At 41.0% G+C, this 15,815-nt stretch overlaps 1 protein-coding gene across 3 annotated transcripts in view; it reads left to right on the top strand.

The window, feature by feature from the left end:
* MED27 (mediator complex subunit 27) overlaps window positions 1–15,815 on the top strand; it is an 87,994-nt gene that overhangs the window by 66,477 nt on the left and 5,702 nt on the right. For 2 of the 3 annotated variants that reach the window (XM_010193089.1, XM_010193083.1), the window contains exons 6-7: window positions 4,866–4,973; window positions 11,401–11,442. In XM_010193089.1, the coding sequence (XP_010191391.1) occupies window positions 4,866–4,973; window positions 11,401–11,442 (150 nt within the window). The remainder of the gene's footprint in view (window positions 1–4,865; window positions 4,974–11,400; window positions 11,443–15,815) is intronic. The other variant, XM_010193096.1, reaches the window with a different exon arrangement.

The following is a 15,815-nucleotide window of genomic DNA, read 5'->3' as shown; positions in this document are numbered from 1 at the left end:
TCTTCCGATTGTAAGTGATGTCGAATGGGAACTTTTTTAGCAGTCTTACAAGAAATTATCTAAGCCATTCTCCCTGATTATTCTGCCTCTCCTTCCCCCTTTCCTGGCATGCGGTGTCTGTCATATGCTCTTTGAGAATTATCTCGGTGATAGACAAAATATTTTTAAAACTGGGATATTTCGAGAAGATTTTTATTTTATATATCTTTGTCAGAAAAGCTGCATAACATTGCAGATTTCAATCAGCTGCCTGTCCTACCTTCTTCATGAGCTTGCCGTTTTAGGAAGCAGAGGATTTATGAATAACTTAACTGTCTGAATTTAGTATACTTTAGTTAAAAGGAAGTCACAAGTACATTGTTATTACACAGACCAAAACAGAAGCTACAGAAGTATTTAACTTGCAGCCGTTCCATTTTCAGCTCACAGAACTGTGGGGCATATTTTTTCATTCATATTAATTGAATTTTAAAGTGACCTTGTACATGTATTGATTTGAATTAAAATTTTCTACATCAAGGACGAGCTGGCATATATCCTTCAGGCAAAATATTAAAAAGCCAAGTGCTGTCTTAACAGGATATCGACAAAAGAAGTCGAAATTTAATAGGAAAAGTTGGCTTAGAAAGGAAATTGTTGCCTTTTTGTCACAATTGAAAGGTATCTCTTCTGTATAATGAAAGAAGTTTCTTTCAGTTGATACCTGTGGAAATGCAGGGACATTTCAGTGACCATTAAATAGGGACCATGTGGGTGAGTGTTGACCTCCAGAAGGAGAACCCTGCTCTACTGGAGCTCAGAGTAGAGCTATCAAATTACTTCTTTACCAGAGCCATTCGGTTTTTTTATTACCTTCTTTCAGGTGATCTGTAGGGACGCAGTTGTATGACTATAGGTATAAATTATATTCCATACATGGATCTTTTTGTGAACATAGACTCCAGGTAGCGAAGCGGAGCAGGCGTTGAAAGAAAATGGGTTGCTGGAAAACATGATTTGTAAAATATTGTTGAGGTGAACAAAAACATTAAGTCCTGAAACCAAGTCTTGATTATTAGTGGAAAACATAAAAGGTATTCCATTTATTGTGTACAATACAGAATGTGCTTTACCCCGAAAATAGCTATGGAGCATACATTTGGCTTCCAAATCTAACAGCATCCTCCAGTCTAGTGACAGGCTGTTGTTCATTCTTTGTACTACTAGCCTCCTTCTTTCAGCGCTGTTAAAATGATGAACTATAATTTCTCTCAGCTACGCGTAGTTTTACAAAATTTCTGCTTCTGTCAGACTTAACTAATGGTACGGTCCTACAGAAATGATCGGAAAGTCCTGACCTCTCTTCCAGTCAGTAGAAAACCTGCAGGAATCTCATGTCAAAACAACACAAAATAGGAAAGTTTTCTGTTTCAGCATCAGTGTAAGAACAACCTAGCACTAACCCAGCCGAAGTTGCAATGTTTTCTATCATTTACTTGTATTACCACAGTGCTGGGGTGCCCCTACTCCCGGAGATGATCCCTTTGCACAAACCATAGTCTAAGGTGAGATTGCAACAGTTGTGCCTCCCTCAGGGAGCTCAGAGTCTTGGTACCCATCCAAGGATGGGTTTACACAGCTCCTCACGCATGGGAGATGGCGTAACCCTGCCAGTTCAACGTTCAAGCAAGTGGGGGATCAAGATGACTGTCCCAGACCAGTCTGCAGGATGTGACCTTTCAGGGTTGTGTGATGGATGATAGCTGGGGTCTGGGTAGCTGTGAGGGATTGTGGAAGTGTAGAGTGAATCTTTGGAGGAATGCAAAAACAAATGACCTGGGAAAAGGCCATGAGGTAATGCAGGAGGGTTTTGAAAGCATTTGTGCAGGTGAGTCTTGCGTGGGGAGGTTTGAGGCCAGCAATAAGTGTATTCAAGCAAGCTGGAGTGCCAAACATGGGATTTTTCAGCTTGTTATGTTCCACTGTTCACTCTGAGGATTTTCAGGAACATCCCACACAGGCTTCAGATCAACTTCATCCAATTTTTTTTCCACCTGGCAGCAATGTGAGATATTATGAATGCAGAACGTAAGGGAAGAGGAAAGAAGTGAGCATCCGCTAAGCTGTGTGAAAGCAATGAAAATATTATACATAAAAATATTAGATAGAAATAAAATAAAAAACATTATGCATAAAGCTGGATCTGTGTGTTTGTAGGGCGGCCCTTTCGCTCTTCCAGTAAGATTCCTTTCTGTTTAAAATTTCTTCTTTTCCTCCTTTTAATTGTACTGTGTATGGTTGATGTTATAAGAGTCAGTTCTCTCAGTAGACCTGTGTCCTAGTGAAGTGCCAGTCTTACTAAGGCAGAAGAATAAATAAAAAACTGTTAACTCTAGATGTGCTGACAGCTTTTTTCAAAGTCACTCCATTTCCTCAGCTTAGCAGTTACGACAAAATCGTCTTTCTTATTCCAGTGAGTGATCAGCATCTTAGATCAGGCTCCTCTGGATTATGACTTTGTATTTAACTTAATTAATTCAGTGGTAAGTGCTGAAATAACTCTGCCATTTTACTTTGTTTGCAGACTAACTAGGTCTTATTACAGAGTATCCCAGCAAGATACTACATCTAGACCCGAGTTTACAGCACCTGATATCATGATATGGTTGCCTGAGGACACTAGGCAGTTCTGTACCTGTTCAGAAAATCCCAGTCTATTTTAAGAAAGTAGGAAAAAGCTACTCATGGTATGTGCATAACTCAGGTTTTGATACAAGGTACCCTACTTCAGCCTGTAACATCTTTCTTCAAAAATTTACCCGTTCTTCATGTTCTTTCAAAATCACGCCTAGCAGCCCATCTTCTTGAAGCCTGTCTTTGACTCTTTACCCTTCTTGTTTCCCTGTCCTCTCCCTTGTCAGCTTGTTCTTGTCATTGCTTAGACTTTTCTCTTCTAGAGTTGCTTTCTTCATGCCTCATGCCAAGGAATTGTCATCAGCTCTTTTGAGGATTTGTAACTCTGTCCTGCTATGTAGTCATAAAATAAGCAGCATTTAGAGTAGTTTGGGTAACTGTTCTGCAACGTGCTCTGTTGTCAGCCCATTCCTGCCACCATTTCCCCTCCTGACCCTCCTCCAAGGCCAACTGCATCCTGGACTGCATCACAAGAAGTGTGGCCAGTAGTGCGAGGGAGGAGATTCTGCCCCTCTACTCTGCCCTGGTCAGACCCCACCTGCAGTGCTGCGTCCAGTTCTGTAGCCCCCAGCATAGGAAGGACATTGAGCTGATGGAGCAGGTCCAGAGGAGGGCCACAAAAATGATCAGAGGGCTGGAGCACCTCCCCTACAAGGACCAACTGAGGGAGGGGAACCTTATTGCAGCCTTCCAGTTCCTGAAGGGGTCCTATAGGAAAGCCTGGGAAGGGACTTTTTACAAGGGCAGGCAGCGATAGAACGAGGGGGAATGGTTTTAAACTGGAAGAGGGGAGATTCAGACTAAACATTAGGAAGAAATTCTTGACTGTGAGGGTGGTGAGACCCTGGCACAGGTTGCCCAGGGAAGCTGTGGGTGCCCATTCCCTGGCAGTGTTCAAGGCCAGGTTGGACGGGGCTTTGGGCAGCCGGGGCTGGTGGGAGGTGCTGGACTGGATGAGCTTTAAAGTCTCTTCCAACCCAAACCCTTCTGTGATTCTGTGATCAGCCTTGAGATGGAGTCTTTCAGCCAGATTTTCTGTCTTCCTCCTTGGTGGGGGAAAACAACTTGGCACTTGAGAGTGGATTTGCGTGTTAATCTCTTAGTTAGCCAGCATCAGGTTGAGTTTACTCATGTTGTAACAAGGTGGTAGGTAGGAGTCATTAGCAGGAAGTAAGAAGGAAAAACGTAACAACTCCATAAAGATGTATATTGACTGATTTCTTTGGGTGTGGATTTGTCTGCTGAGGTGAGCAGTAAAAACACAGTTGTTCTGGCATGTGTTAAGCTACGCTGGATGAAATGTTGGAACACAGACAATGGAAAATGTGCCACCGAAAGTTGGGAAATATTAAAATGAACTGATAGGTTCTTTTCTATCTTGGTGTTATGCTTTTGTGGGTGAGGTGAAACTCTGTAGTGATCTCTGTGTAACAAAATACAAAGATAGAATTATTGTTAGACACAGATCTTAACAAAATTGCAGTGCAAGTTCATCTTTGAAATGTAAATTGATTTTTAGATTAAAATGCCTTCATTATTGCATTTTTGTCAATAACATAATTTGGGCTTATTTCTGTTGTTACACTCTGACTGACCCGATATATTTACTATGATACTAGTTCTATTCTTTACACTTTACCGCTTTCACAGAAGAAAATGAAACCTTTGAAAACGTAACATTTTTACTTTTTAGCTCTAGTTTCCTTTTTAATAATTTTACATTTTGATTGGACCAAAAATGTTTTCCCTTAATGGAAATGCTTTGGCATGCTTTTAAAAGCTAGCATCAGAAGAGTCCAATTCTTCGTTCAAATTCTTTTTCTTTAAGTGGACTTATTAGAGAATATCAAATACATAGAAACTAATCACATTTGCAGCTTGTTTTTGACAAGTTACTGAGTTGCAGTGTTAATAAAATTGAGAGAGTTGCTTGGCAGTGTCAGGCCTGCACAAGGGAATTCTGTGAATTTGTGCATTTTCAGTTGCAAATGAATGTTTGTTTGTTCTGCGCTTTATAGTCTAGCTCTTCCTCATAACACACACAGTGGTTTTAGATCTCTTATTTTGGTCTGTCTATAAAATATTGAAAAGTGAAATTGCATCAACTTAGGCTGTTAACTTGATGGTCTTGTGAATTCAGACACCATCGACTCTGCATGAGCTTGTTTTTGTCCTTCTCTTGTTCTTGACAGGTTACCTTAGGAAAAGTGTTGAAAGTGATAGTGGTGATGCGGAGCCTCTTCATTGACCGGACAATAGTGAAAGGGTACAACGAAAATGTCTATACCGAAGATGGCAAGGTAGGTTCTTGTCTATCCAGCAACATGAAATTTGATTTTTACCTAGTACTTAAACGACAGAGGACAGGAATCCCATCACAAGTATGCTAGAAACATAAAACTGTCAGAAGACTCTCTGATGTTTTGCAGAATGCTCAGGTTTAAATTTATCATGGTTTGCTTGGATTTTTCATACCCAAATGTCTGACTTCTTTCTCAGCTCGGAAGGCCTTGCTTGAATTTCTAATTTATCACCTTAGACCCTGGTTGCTTCATTAATAGCATCTACTGAGAAAACGTTTTGTTTTTTTTCAGTGTACCAGCACATCAATAGCCCAAGGTTCAGATTTCTCTTTCTGAGAGCCATTGGGAAATCTTAGGCTAGTTTTGTGCTCAACTTGATAAACTCAACTGTGCGAATCGTTGGTAGGTAGTCCTCAATAATTTGCTTGTCAGTAATAGCACACCTTGAAGAGCAGCTATTAAAGCAAGTGTTACCTGTTTCCGCAAGTGATTTGTTTTATGAACAATTCACCCTGCTTGAACCCTCAAATTTCTTCTGAATGCACACACTCCATATGGCTCTCTTCGGCGCATCAGGAGATGTTAATGGGACCTGACGGCCTTCAGCTCAGCTTGTTTCTCTTTTCGGGGTGGAATGGTCTCTTACCGAGACATCAGCCAGCACTCTCCTTTGCCAGTAACAGTACTAAATACCTCCATGTTTCACATATTCTCTCTGGAGCTTTCTCTTCTGATTATGAAGCCTATTAAAATAAAAAGTTCATTATATCAAGATGAGTACTTGGCACCCATAGGCCATGTTATAATGAGGTGAGACTTCTTCTCCGTTCAGAAGTGATAACTGTGTTGTAGCGCACACAAGCACGTTGTGTACTGACCCAGAGTTCAGCGGCTCTGAGGCTGAGCCTCCGTTCCCTAGAAAAGGCCAGGAGCTGATCTGCTGAAGGAAATAGTGCAGCTGTATTTCCCAGGTGAGAGATTCTCACTTGAAGGGCAGGGGATTGGCCTAAGAAGTAGTAAAATAAAAATTGCCTGATTTTTGATTTGCATTATTCAAATATGCAGGTTTAAATACCACTTTGCCGCAGAAGCAGCTGCACTGTACTCCCTGTATATTAGCATATAAATGCAGACTTACAGCACCAGCCCCTCTTCACCCCAGGTTCTGCTTGGAAGGGAAATGATAGTCTGCTGAAAGAGCATTGACAGTGCTTGATGGATTCCTGTGTCACACTTCATTTGGGTGTGCTCATTTTCTCTGATGAATCCAGTTTCCTTTGAAGCTCCCTTGAAATATAATAATGCTACATGTGCTGAAAAGCTAAGTAAAAGAGTTCCTTTCTGAAACTCGGCATCTGGCATTGGGCTTCTGTTTAGCTCAAGGTTAACTCTCTTGAGAGCCATATACCGTTCCTCTGTCATCGTTTGCTGCAAGAGGGAGAGCGGGACTCACCAAGGCCAGCTTTGGGCATGGGGCCCTAACCTTTGGCTGCTGTCAGTGGGGAGCAGTTCAGCTCCTCCAGAGCATCAGTGCTAACACCTGGCTTGTTTTCTTGCTTTAAGCCAGTCTGTAGGAGAGTCTGTTTTCTACCGATTTAGCTTTCTGTGTCCAATGCTAGGTTATGTGACTGCTCCCACGACGATTCACGGACCTTTATGTGGCAGTTTGCTATTCCACCGGGCCATCCCAGGGCTTTTACAAACTTGGCTTTAGGTAGAAATAGGAACGTTTCATTTGACTTAAGTTGAATTGGAGTTGCAGCTCAGTTAAATCGTGAGTGAATTTGGCTTGGAAGATTGAATAAATGCGTAGCTTGCTAGTTTTGCCAACTGGAGCACATATTGACAAACAGTGAGCTCCCTTTTTTCACTAATTAACTACACTGGTAATTGGAGAATAAGAATAAGATTGTGCTCTTGCAGTGATTCGCTTTACTTATTGTGCCTGCTGGGAATGAGCGATTACAGTCAATTGCAAACACAGTCCATTCCAATTCCTTCTCTGTCACAACAGATGCTGTTGGGAAAGTACTCCAGTGCCGTTTCACCGTACCACCCCTGCTCCTCAGATTCTAGCCTGATAGGAGGAAACTGCACTAGCATTCAGGAGAGACCCAGAAGAGCACAGAAAAAAGAGATCAGTGAACATCTCCTTTATTAAATAACAAAAATACAGAGAACCCTCATGATCACAGTAGGAGGTGATCATTTTTCCAGTGAGCAGTTTACGCAGTAATTGCTGAGTTAGGGGTTAGCTTATGTATTCCTAGAAAGCAGTGATAAGATGAACTAGATGGTGTCATAAAATATGGCAATTTTGAAGTTCCTGTCTTTTCTGTAAGCCACATTGAAGCGGGGACACTGGATAAAGTTGTTGTACTTCTTTACACTTAAATAGCAGAGTGAGGGTCAATTGAGTTGTCCTCCTCACTGCATGAGGCAGAAGGCTCTTCAAGTAACAAAAGTGAAATTCAGGAGGGAGTTTTCTCCAAGTGGAGCAGAGTTTGGGGCAACACAATACATTCAGTAATATTCAACAAAAGAAGAAACGGCCATCATCAGGAGACTGAATGGTCTCACAGGCAGTAAGTGAGAAATGGGCTGTGCACCAAAGAGGCCAAAGATCTGCTTGCAGATCAGGGGAGTCATCGTTTAACTCTAAAAGTACAACTGTTTCTGCAGCCTTGGCATCACTGGGAAGAAGAAAGAAGGAGATGAGTGCAAACAGCAGAGCATTGATAGTCTTCTTGATAGTCTTCTGGTCTATTAGTCAAGCAAGTCTAGAAAAAAAAGCAAATACGGTTGTTTCTGATAGGTGTGGAACTGTGCAGGTGGCATACGTGGGAAAGCTGACATTGCATTATCCAGGTTGCTTTAGTTCGCTGTGTGCTTGTACGTTGTGCTGTGTAGGTTGACAGGTACTTACGTGAATGCTTCATGTGGTTTCTGCTATACTGAAGTCTGGTTAAATTGGGCGCTCCCTTTACAGATTTAAATAGTTTCAAAATTAAGGTGGAAAAATAGAAGTCTTAAGCTCACAGTGAGTAAAATAAGACACTGCGTTTTGGGATTTTATTTTCAAGCTTTGCTTATGCAGACAAAGAATCATTGCATTTCTTAAGTGCTTCATGTACTTCTCTCGTGAATTATTCACAATCCCTGCAGAGTATGTCTTTGCCACGTTGCCAGCTGCATAACTTAGCCATTTTTGGTGACACTTTGCAAAAACAATAGGTGAGATCTGGCAGCCTCTGTCATGTCGTGGGTTCTGGATGCTGATTTCTCTGCAGTCTCTTGCTTACCAAGCTAACCCATCGCATCCTCCACATACTGATGCATTTTAATTAGCCCCGTGGTTTTAGCGATGGCGCCGTGCCACCCTTAATTTCAAACTTTGACATACTCATTGTGCGCTGGAATTTAACCACGGGTAGTAATTAATTACTGGTGGTGTCCTGATTCCTGAATAAATGAAGCTATGCAGCTCACCCTCGCAGGGCAGGCTTATTGTCAGCTCAGCCATTAGTAGCCCTAGCCTGCCAATAAAAATTGAAACGTATGGGGATTTTTTGGCACAATAATACAGCGCTTTTGTTTGGATGCAGAGACCAAGAACCACCTTGACAGGGCGTATTTAGAGTGGGTACTTAACATCCATGCCTAGCAAAATTCCTATTTTTGCATCCGTTAGACTTAACTAAAGAAACATTAAGTGTCTCTGTTGAATTACCCTGTTAAGGAACTTGGGTTATGTTAATGCTTTGGCTTCATTAATTACCCCATATCAATAAGAAAAGGCAGCTTTTAGCCTCCTAGCGTAAGAGAGGAAAAGAAATAGTAGTATCAAAGGAAAGCTTCAAAGACAGGCAGAGCTGTCTCTCGGGTAATTTCTGATCCCTGCATTCTTTCCACTTCAAAGCTGGATGTGTGTGTGTTTGGGTGAAGGGGGGGTTGAATCCGATTTCTCTAATAAGTGTTGGCACCGGACCTGTTTGATATTAGATGCAGGGAACATTCTGATTTGTTATCGCCTTTGAAATCGTTCAGACGACCTTCAGAAAATGGCCTCTTGTTGCTTATGCTGGGGTGGGTGGGGAGAGTGGGGCATTGGGAAAAAAAAGCCCCAGTTTCATTCACATGCAGAGGATGCCCTGAAATTGTGCTTTCAGCAGTTTTTTAGTTACAAATGTGTGTCTTGATTGAAAGTGAAAAGTTGAAGAATAATAGACCTATAATGATGCATTCTTTAATCCGCTTCTGCCTTAATCCTCTGGTTCAGGGGGAAAGGTGGGCAGTCATTTAGGATGTATGCATGCAGCTTAGGGGGTTTGGTAGCTTTTTCTTTTTCTTTTTTCCTTTTTCTTTTATTTTTTTTGGAACTTGGATAACATCATGTCTGTAAGACAGACATTCATTACTTTTTCAGCTTTTCAATCTTGGTGCCAGCTAATGAACGTTCAGAACCTGTTGGGCTCATCTTAATGCTGCATCTGAAGTGGACTTTTTTACAATTTTTTTTAGATCTTGAGTCTAACTAGAGACCATCACATACTCGGTTTGATCACTGGAGATTAGCAAAACCATATATACATTCCAATTATAGCGGCTCTGTCTGCAGCCAAAGAAAGCCTTTAAATTACATGAAAACAGGTTTTTTTAAAAATACACATGAATTTTTTATTTTCAAATGTAGACTTTTCTCATATGGAAATGCAGTGCTTCCTTCCCAACAGGCACAGGTCTGTTATTAAGTCAAGCTGAGGTCCAAGTCCAGGCTGAACAGCCGCTTGTGGACCCTAGAGTGTGAGTGGTGATGGTGTTCACATAGGTTCTTGATCCCACCCCAGGAGCCAGGAAATGCCAAAAGGTTTCCTGGTTCAGGTTCTTGATCGCACCCCAGGAGCCAGGAAATGCCAAAAGGTTTCCTGGTTCAGGTTCTTGATCGCACCCCAAGAGCCAGGAAATGCCAAAAGGTTTCCTGGTTCGTGCCTCAGAGTACCGCTGGCTTCGTCTCACCTGGAAAAGGCATGGGGACAGCAGCTGCCTTTGTCTCACAGCAGGGTCGGTGGCGCTAAGCCACAAAACATCTATCCTGGAGTGCTTTTTAAAGTCTTTAACGTCGCCTCCTGTCCAAGCTGAGGTTTGGGGACTCGGGAGTCACATCTGTACCACTATACAGAAGTGGGTCACTGAACAGTGTTACTCATAAAGAATGGGTACTTTAGCACTCTGAATGATTTTAGCAATGTGAGTTAATTACTTGGGTTCAGCTTCCCACCCGCTCTCCTCCTTCACTCCCCTTTAGTGTGTTTGACTTGCTTCATACAACTTCCTTCATTTAAGACTCTAGTTTTTGTGCCTTTTAGAAGACTTGGAAATTAAGCTAGAACTTATGGGCACTGCTATAAGGTAGAATTAAAATAATCAGCTGAAGTTTGTGGGAAAGCATGTGTCCAACCGTATTATCAAGCATTGGAGGAGTGAGACTTGCTTCAAAATTTCACTCAAACAATATTTTCTTTTGTCTAGCTGCAGATTCCTGAGGTTGGTGCTGTAGCAGACACCTTTCCTGTGACAAGTTCTGTGCATATGGAATTGTTGAGTACAGTGGGATCTCTAGAAAAAAAGTGATTCGCAATTCTGGCACCTATGGAAATTCCTCTTGTGTTTTTCTGCTGCTTTTCCTTGACAGAGCATGAGAGATTCCATAGGGCTGGGCTAAAAGAGCATTAGGGTGTCAGTTGAAATGGTTTAACGTGTGAGCTATTTGGTTGTTTAACAAGGACAGCCTTACCTTCTCGGTTTTGGGGTTAATAAAACTTATTTCAATTTTGGTCTTTTAGATTTTTTCTTGTTGAGCACACGTTTAAGTCATGGATTTGTGCAGTTATATGCAACCTTAAATCTCTTTTAGTGTGTTTTTTGTCTGCAAATGTAAATGCACTTTCCTAAGGGATGTTTTATTTAGCCCCAGTAGACCACTGCTTTGGCTTAATTCAGCTAAACGTTCTTTGTGTCGTTTCTAACTGAATCACTTATTCAGACACAAGACAAGCATAAACTTAGTAAAAATGCCCTCATTTTAGAAACAGGCTGAAGCTGATGAATATTTGCATAGATCAGCCACAACCCCATACAAATGAAGATTTTGCTGCTTTTAAAGAGAATGTGTTAATTCAACAGGTCTTGTGTATATAATTTTTTTTACTGAAACTGTGAGGAGCTATGTTCATCCTTCAGTGCAATGCGAAGGAAATCATATGTCCTTAATTCCCTTTCTTAGATTGAAACAGGTAAAGGCAATGAACTGAGAAATACGTCCATAGATTATTTGCCTGCTCTTTTAGTTTGAACAGTTGCTTAACTTTTATTTCTTGGTAATCACATGTAGTAATATAGATCTCTTTTTTTTTTCCTACTGTAGCTTGACATATGGTCTAAATCCAACTATCAGGTTTTTCAGAAGGTAAGTCCCACGTCATTTCTCTCGATGTAATGCGCATAGGATGTATGTTGACGTTATTTTAAATATCTAAGCCCTTATATTAAAGAATCCAGAATTTATTCCTTTACCATCACAAATTGCAAATAACAAACAATAATCTGAAATAATGGACAACTGAGAGTAGAATAAGAGATCACTTCTGCTGTTATTAAACTTGGATTTATTCCCCGTCACAGTTCCAGTCCATGGTTTGGAATAGGATATTGGAGATTATACTGCTCTAGCCTTAAAATTTCATGAGGAATCTTCAAGTACTCTTTTTCTTTTTTTTTTTTTTTAGATTAAATCTGTTGAGGGAGGAAGGATCATTTCAGGTGCTTTTGAATTTTGTTTTGTTGTTTTCATTGGTTTTTGTTTTCCCCCTTTCCTGGGGGCTTGAGTTTAATAAATGAGTAGATCTCCCTTTCCAAAATTAGTTTGGAAAATTTTTCCCACGATGTTTTGTTGCCTGCTTAACTTCCCGTGGTGATGTAAGCAAAAGGCAAATCTTACTGAAATGGATGCAATTCCAGGAAGCAAGGACCGATGAGAGAATGGGAGCAGTAAGAATAAAACTACTAAGAAGGTTAAAGTGTATTTTGGAAAGATCTATATCTTGCTATCTTCCAGGCAGGGAAAAGAAGATTTTTCTTTGAAGGCCTCTTGTCAAAATGCTCTAAGTTCAGATTGATCCGGGGGCTTAAATTCCGGTTTCCTTACCTTCAAGCCACAGTTCAAGGAACCCGAGTTTCCAGCTACTGCACTAGCTTCCTTTCATCTGCTTTTGTAGTTTGTGTAACAAATAGGGGTCAGGGACTCAAGAGGGCATAAAAGCAGGGGTCAGAAGTGTGGCATGCTGCTGTATTTGTGCATCTTCCTTCCAAGATTTCAGATGCAGTCAGAAGGGAAGACGTTTGACCTATGATATTAACCTGCTGGAGATCAAAGGACAGCTTTTGGGGAGCTTGGTTGCTCTCCCTCTCTGCCTAGCATTAAAGCGAAATTTTGCTGCAGTTGATTCTTCACCCCAGAGATTAGTGGATTAAATATTCTTCCTTTTTCTTTTCTTGCTCCTCAAAAATATTTAGTGTCGAGTAGGGTAATGCAGCAGGAAATAAAACAGCATAAATCTTAGTAACTTGCTTTATCAGTATGTTTTCAAGTAATTTTTACAATCTAATAAATTTAAGGTTCTGTAATTAAGGGCATCATCCCAATTTCCCCATCTGTGCATTCGGTTGTGAGCTCCTTTGGGTGTAACAAAGTCTTCCAGAATGTTTTAGTTTAGAATAACTTGGTGATGGTCTTCAGACCAAGAGTGAGAGCGTTCTGTGTGAAAGTGTGAAATGCCCCTCTCTCTGCTGCCTGTCTGGCTGCATTATGGATAAATAAGAATCTTTATTCTCTTCCTAATTCTCTAAAATAATGTGATGTGACTTGAATGTTAAGATCCTGTTCTCCAGTTGTCTCTCTGTAAATAAACCAGACGCATTAATATTAAAAAATAATATAATAATGATAATAATAATAATAATAATAGAATCCCAAACAAACAGAAAGAAAAGACTGCAGGAGACTCTCTGTAACCAGCTGAACAGCTGTGTGCATTTTAATAGTAGTTTCATTGTGTTCCCAGCTCTGTCGCTGTGTTACCTTGGGCAACTTAACCTCCCTTGGATCAGTTTTCCGTGTCCCTTAGGTTGGGATAATACTTGCTGACTACACAGGAACTGAATTGGTTGCATTCTGCTCTCAGGTTCTTGCATGAAAAATTTGATAAAAATGCAAGGTGATGGCACTTTCTAATCAATAGATTCTGTACTATTGAGCTGATAGTTAAAGAAGTTAAGGCTAGGACCTAAGTCAGGTTCTCAGACAGATGATGGAAAATGCTGTGGTTCAGCATAGTAAGTTTTCTCTCTGTGGTACTGTGCTTGGTTTGCTTTTCTCTTTATTCTCTGAAACGGCACTTGTATCCATTTATAATACCTAGGAATTTGGCTGTAGCAAAATAAAGGAAATAGATAAAATAGTGTTAGAGAAACTATTCTACTTTGTTAGTAGTGTAGGATCTGTACTGCAGGATCTCCAGAACAAATGTTTTCGTGCCATTAAAGAGTCATCAGTAAATGTGTCAGAGCACATCTGAATGTTCCTGAAACGTTTCTCGTGGCAGTCACCAGTAACGCAATGTGGAAGAGCTGTGCCGAGAAGGGAAAATACGGATGAGTAACTGCTCCCACCGAGGAGGGCTGGGTGGCCCTTTCAGCTCTGCTGCCTGTAATGCTGTGAAATCAATCATCCCTTTGAAGGGCAGGGACATTTCTCTTTAAAAGCTGGACCAAGTTTTCCAGCTCTGTCTTCAGTGATAATATAACAACATCTGGAGCTCATAAGATACCTGCCAGGGGTAGCTGCAGGCCTGTCAAATCCTCACAGGGTTGCAGCATGACTTTCTAGGTTAAGGACCAGAGACCTCTGATCTTCAATCCAACCCTGTCAAAGGAAGCTAAATTTGTCCTGACTTTCTGTTTGCAAACGTTGGCTGTGTCAGCAAGCCTTTTCTCTCTCCTTCTTATTAGGCAGGATACCCGAGTGTGTATAATTTGATGGGGGACGGCTCCCAGAGGGCCCATTACTGTTAAAGTGTACAGTCATTTTGTGAGTTCCCTGGAGACTCCTTGAATCTGGTCCTGGGGTGAATAAGCTTTATAGGCACTGAATCCACCAGCAGGGTTAGAGTCAGAGAATGGAGCTGGGAAAGAAGAAAAGGAAACCTGAAAGGGCAGAAACACAAGGAGCAGAGAAAAGGTTTTTCAGACTTCCGTGTTGGTCTGACATTTAAACTCCACAGGGGTGGTGACTGTTTTCATCTTAAACCTCCTTATTTTAACACCTTGCATCTCCTGATCCACTGGTGCAAGAGGAGGAACAAAACGGAAAATCAAGAAATATTTTGGGGCTTAAATCTTGGAGTAAGAGTGTACAGGAGGATACGTAATTCCAGATCATTGTGCAAATGATTTAAAAATATGTATGTTGTAGAGAATGATGCAGTATTCGTAACTTGCATTTAAAAAGAAGCAAAAATACAGAATAGTGGATCAACATGGGAGATGGTGTCAAGCGTTAACTGCTTCATTTACCAAGCTGCTCAGTTAAGAGCAGCATAGCTGGTTTTGCTGTGTAATGTGATCAGTTTGGCTGTTCAAGTCATATGCATAGGCTTTAAACCAGTATATTTCTTTCTGATCTCTGAGTCCCATTCTTATTTCCACCTAAATGGTCTTTCTATTTTAGCATGCCACAAACTGTTTCTGTTTTGGCTTGAAATGCCTCTTCCCAAGGCACGTTTTAACCTAAACTTTGGGAAGCTGTTTGTGCCCATCAAGCTGTGTGATCCCCAAGTGACGGAACTCGGGAGCACGATTTTCACCACTACAAGGGCACATAAGTATTTTAATGTATGAAGATGTATTCTTGTCAATAATCTGAGTAGAAAATCACATGCAGGATGAATGCATGCATGAGACAAGTATTGGGCTATTGGTGATGTCTGCTCAAGGAGAGGAGATGGGCTGTTCCAGGGTCACCTGCGGGATTGCTCCTTTGCATGATCAGTGCTTGGCTCTGCTCAAAGACCTGCTTAGGCAAAAGAAAATCTCAGTGACCCAGTCCAAATAAGCAGAACAAGCGAAATAAAAACTTAAATACTCCGTGAACTCTGAAAACAAGTGATAAATCCTGCGCTTCAGGAAAGTCTGGTAGCGCTTTACTGCGTTAGGAGTTGGGGAAGGGTGTGTAAAGGGTTTGTGTGGAGTTCATCAGAGCATGTTCATGGAGGCACCATCTGTCATCCTTCTGAGCGCCTCTCGGGCACCGGTTTCCCTCCAGAGAGACTCAAACGTGGTTCTGGAGAAAAGATTGAGTAATGGGAATCCTTGGCAATGAACAAAGGCACTCGTGCAGTTTTCCACACTATGAAAGGTCTGAACACTAATAAAATAACTTCTTTTAGTGCCATTATCATCCTCCAGAACTCATTGCTACAGGCTACTGTTAAGGCCATGAACTTAGCAGGGTTTTAAAAAAAGAATTAAAACTTTCAGGGGATTTAGAGAATCCCTTTATATTAGATGGAGGTGTCAGTGCCGTACTTGAGGGAATAAACCAATGAGTAAGTGGCAAGAAAAGTTACAACTCTTAAAGGAAGTTTTGCACTGGCTTTTGAAAAGCATATTGACCAGCAGTGAGATAAAGTACGAGTACTGCAATTTGGTTGTGTGATGTTTGTGTTCTTCTGGTTTAGTTTTTATGCCAGCTGTAAATATATATATAAATAAATATGTATATTA

Source organism: Mesitornis unicolor, unplaced genomic scaffold, assembly GCF_000695765.1.
Source record: "Mesitornis unicolor isolate BGI_N332 unplaced genomic scaffold, ASM69576v1 scaffold3161, whole genome shotgun sequence".
NCBI lineage: Eukaryota > Metazoa > Chordata > Aves > Mesitornithiformes > Mesitornithidae > Mesitornis > Mesitornis unicolor.
The sequence above is the reverse complement of the archived record's forward strand: the minus strand, read 5'-3'. Positions and strand labels throughout refer to the sequence as shown.